Source organism: Calidris pugnax, unplaced genomic scaffold (assembly GCF_001431845.1).
Source record: "Calidris pugnax isolate Ruff unplaced genomic scaffold, ASM143184v1 scaffold37, whole genome shotgun sequence".
NCBI lineage: Eukaryota > Metazoa > Chordata > Aves > Charadriiformes > Scolopacidae > Calidris > Calidris pugnax.
In genome coordinates, this window is record NW_015090816.1 from 84,936 (window position 1) to 89,096 (window position 4,161).

General features: G+C 61.8%; 1 protein-coding gene across 1 annotated transcript in view; it reads right to left on the reverse strand.

Annotated features, from left to right (window-relative positions):
• Positions 1-1,333: 1,333 nt before the first annotated feature.
• Positions 1,334-4,161, reverse strand: part of PFKL (phosphofructokinase, liver) — a 15,909-nt gene continuing 13,081 nt past the window's right edge. The window contains exons 23-30 of the mRNA XM_014939693.1: positions 3,850-4,002; positions 3,529-3,693; positions 3,273-3,376; positions 2,858-2,969; positions 2,661-2,777; positions 2,459-2,558; positions 2,246-2,351; positions 1,334-2,159 (exon numbers count right to left, since the gene is read on the reverse strand). Of these exons, the coding sequence (XP_014795179.1) occupies positions 2,012-2,159; positions 2,246-2,351; positions 2,459-2,558; positions 2,661-2,777; positions 2,858-2,969; positions 3,273-3,376; positions 3,529-3,693; positions 3,850-4,002 (1,005 nt within the window). The 3' untranslated portion in view covers positions 1,334-2,011. The remainder of the gene's footprint in view (positions 2,160-2,245; positions 2,352-2,458; positions 2,559-2,660; positions 2,778-2,857; positions 2,970-3,272; positions 3,377-3,528; positions 3,694-3,849; positions 4,003-4,161) is intronic.

Consider the following 4,161-nt stretch of genomic DNA (forward strand, 5'->3'; position numbering starts at 1 on the left):
TGTTTGACCCCAAAGAGCGTGAAAAGTCCTGCTGCTGGCCATGTCCCAGAGGCTGGAGCCGTCAGCCGAAAGCCCCCAAGGGGGCAAGTGGCCTGGGAAAGGGGCTACCCGTGGCCGTCTGGCACGGGCTGAGCATGGGGGAGGGGAGCCAAGGCCCGGCCACCCTGAGAAACTGCCCGGACATCACCCTGAGAAATCCCTTCTTCCTCTTAGAATCATAGAATCATTGAGGATGGAAGAGACCCTTGGGATCATCGAGTCCAACCATCTACCCTACTCTACAAAGTCCTCCCCTACACCATGTCCCTCAGCACTGCATCTAAACGGCCCTTAAACACAGCCAGGGATGGGGACTCCACCCCCTCCCTGGGCAGCCTGTTCCAATGCCCGACCACTCTTTCGGTGAAAAATTCCTTCCTCATGTTCAGTCTAAACCTCCCCTGTTGGAGCTTGAAGCCGTTCCCTCTCGTTCTATTGTTAATTACCTGTGAGAAGAGACCAGCCCCAACCTCTCTACAGTGTCCTTTCAAGGAGTTGTAGAGAGTGATGAGGTCTCCCCTCAGCCTCCTCTTCCTCATACTGAACAGCCCCAGCTCCTTCAGCCGCTCTTCGTATGATTTGTCTTCCAGCCCCTTCACCAGTTTCGTTGCCCTCCTCTGCACTCGCTCCAGCACCTCCAGATCTCTCTTGGATTGAGGTGCCCAAAACTGGACACAACACTCCAGGTGTGGCCTCACCAGTGCTGAGTACAGGGGCACAATCACCTCCCTACTTCTGCTGGTCACACTATTTTTGATACAAGCCAGGATGCCATTGGCTTTCTTGCCCCCCTGGGCACACGCCGGCTCATATTCAGCCGTTTGTCAACTCGAACCCCCAGGTCTCTTTCCTCCAGGCAGCTCCAGCCACACTTCCCCCAGCCTGTAGCGCTGCAGGGGGTTGTTGTGGCCCAAGTGCAGGACCTGGCACTTGCCCTTGTTGAAACTCATGCCGTTGATCTTGGCCCAGTGATCCAATCTATCTAGGTCCCTCTGTAGGGCTTCTTGCTTTGAAGGTGGGAACCAAAACAAGGGAGAAGGGATTTTTTTTCCCCCCGGCGTTGCCAAAGCCCATCCCGCGGAGGGACGATGCTGACCCTGGCGCCGCCACCCCGCTCTCCCAGGCTGTGAGGATGCAGGGAGCGGGGAAACATCCCGTGCCGGCGTCCATCCGGCTCCGGGGAACCATCCGGCTTCTTTGCTCGTCCCCCCATCCCACCCCTCCCCAAGATCTGTCCCCCCCATTTCTCCCCGTGGGGGCTCGGCGCGCAATGACCACTCTCCATCGAGGCAGGTTTGGCTCCAGGTGGGTTTTATCTCTAGAGGAGGAGAGCGGCGCCGCGAAGGGTGCGAGGTTTTTGGGGGGTAAGGGGGGGGTCACAGAGCAGCGGTGAGATGACGTGCACAGCCCTGGGGGGCCGCGTTGTGACGGTCACAGCCAAGCGCCATGCAGGGTGGCCGGGGAAGAGGGAGCTCGCCAGGACCCGTGCTCTGCGCTGAGCCCTCCAGACACCCCACTGGGCGAACGGGGCTTTACTGGGACTCACTGGGCAGATGAAAGCCCCCAGGACCAGCCCCTACCCGCTGCGGGACGGCACCGCATCCTCCTGGGCTCCCCTCCCACACTAAAAGCAGCAGTTGGCTCAGGCGGTCAAGCCGCTAATTAAGGAGTCAGGATACCCCATCATTAAATAATAGAAATAAACCATTAAGGGAAGATTAAGGGAGGGGGGGGCTCTAGCAACACCCTCTTGGCTGCATCTGCACGGGGGACCAGACCCTGGACCAGCGATTCGGGGCAGGATTGTGCAGTTTTGGGAGCCGGGAGACCAGGCTCTGCCTGCTTTAAGGGGTGGGTGGCAAAGCTGTGGGGTGACTGAGAACAGGGGGGAGGGACCCCGTGCTCCCCGAGCAGCAGGTGGGGATGGAGAGGACGCGGAGGAGGAGGGGGCTACGGCTCTGGGCTGGTGGGATTAGAAGCCCTTCTCGATGCTGAGGGTGCGGCGGGTGACGTGCTCCATTGTCCCCGAGATGTACTCGGTCAGGCTGATCTGGTAGTTGGCGAGCATCTTCAGCATCAGCCGCAGGTTCAGCCACCACTGCTCCTGGGGCAGCCTGTGCCTGCAAAGAGGGGGGGGGACACGGCTCTCAAGTGACCAGGGAAGGTCCCCTGAGACCTGGTGAACCCTTGGGGCGTGGGGACTTACTCGAAATCGGTGACTTTCTTGAGCTCTGTCACGGGGCTGAAGGCCACCACCTTCTTCCTGAGCCCGATCACGCAGGCGGAGTCGCCCGAGTTGGCAAACACACGCCCTGGGAAGGGGACACAGCTGACCATGGCCACCCTGCTGCCCAGTGCCATGCCCCAGGGGCTGCCCGGTGCCACCTCCCACCCCACAGGACCCCATTCCTCGTCTCACCCTTGCGGTAGACCTCCTGCAGCTTCTCCGACATCCACAGCACCGCCTTCACTCCCAGCTTGGTCCCGTAGTTGCGGTCAAAGGGGGTGGGGGCTCCTCCCTGGGGACAAAGAAATGGTGATGTCAAGCCCGCCCGGCTCTTGGGGACAGCAGTGGCTCGTGGCCACCCTGCTGCCCAGTGCCACCTCCCACCCCACAGGACCCCATCCCTCGTCTCACCCTTGCGGTAGACCTCCTGCAGCTTCTCCGACATCCACAGCACCGCCTTCACTCCCAGCTTGGTCCCGTAGTTGCGGTCAAAGGGGGTGGGGGCTCCTCCCTGGGGACAAAGAAATGGTGATGTCAAGCCCGCCCGGCTCTTGGGGACAGCAGTGGCCCAGGTTGCCCTGTCCCCCGTACCTGCTGGAGGTGGCCCAGGACATTAATCCTGCAGTCGAAGATGCCTTTGCCCTCGGAGGAGTAGAGGTTGTAGAGGAACTCGGTGGTGTAGTGCTCGTGGCACTTCTCGTTGCTGGGGGAGCAGAGGGAAGGGGTTGGGGGGCTCCTCCTCAAGCTGCTGTCCCCAGGAGGTCCCTCCGTGCTCCCCCGAACACCTTTTTTTTTTGCTGTTTTGCTCTCCCTGGGGATGGGGTGGGGAGGGCAGCGGAGGCACCCAGCACAGGACTGTCCCCCTGGCCGAGTGTGGCACCCTTGGGCAGGACGTCTGTGCCCAACCTCGCTGTGCCCAGGGACCCTCTCCGGCCACGGGAAGGGCTCAGCTCCCTGCCACCGGGCTGGGTTTTCCAGCGAGCGTCCCCAGGAACCCCCAACTCACCGCAGCACCAGCCCTCTCTGGATATCCGTCTTCATTTTGTCGGTCAAGTGCTCCACGTTGGCCTGGAAGATGAACACCAGGATGGCAGCGGCGTCCCACGTCCTCTGCAGCCATCCCAGGTCCTCTCATGTGCCAACTCCAGAGCCACTAACGTCACCCGGTGGCTTCACGGGGCTTGGCTGGAGCCCCCTTCTCTCTATCCCGGTTCTCCATCTTATTTTACCCAAGCCAGAAAGCAGCCCCCTGCCCCACTCACCTTCAGGTCGTGGATGGTGAAGGGATCTTCGTAGACGTAGGCGGCGTCGGCGCCCACCGCGATGCCGGTGACGGTGGAGAGGTACCCGCAGTAGCCCCCCATCGTCTCCACGATGAAGACGCGGCGCTTGGTGCCCGAGGCCGACTGCTTGATGCGGTCACAGCTCTGTGCCAGGAAAAAGCGTGTGGGTGTGTGGGGTGGTCACACCAGGAAAACCCATCTGTGCTGCCCGGGATGGGACGCTGGTTCATCACAAACCACCACGGGACCTGGCTGGAGCAGGGACAGCCCCACGGGCTTCCCTCCTGCCCTGTCCCTCACCTCCATGGCCGCGTTGACGGCTGTGTCCGAGCCCAGGCTGAAGTCGGTGCCGGGCACGTTGTTGCTGATGGTGGCGGGGATGACGCACATGATGATGCAGAGCTCCTCATACTGCCCGCGGGCCTCCACCAGCTGCAGCACCCCCTCGTAGGCCTGCCAACAGCCAAGGGCTGGGGAGACGGATCCTCACCCCAAAAGGGGTGGCCCAGGGTGCCCACGGCCAGCCCCGGCCCCCACTGAACCAGGGCTGAGGGTTCCCCCCGCACCTCAAACCCCCCGATGACCAGCAGCGCCTGGATGTTGAACTTCCGC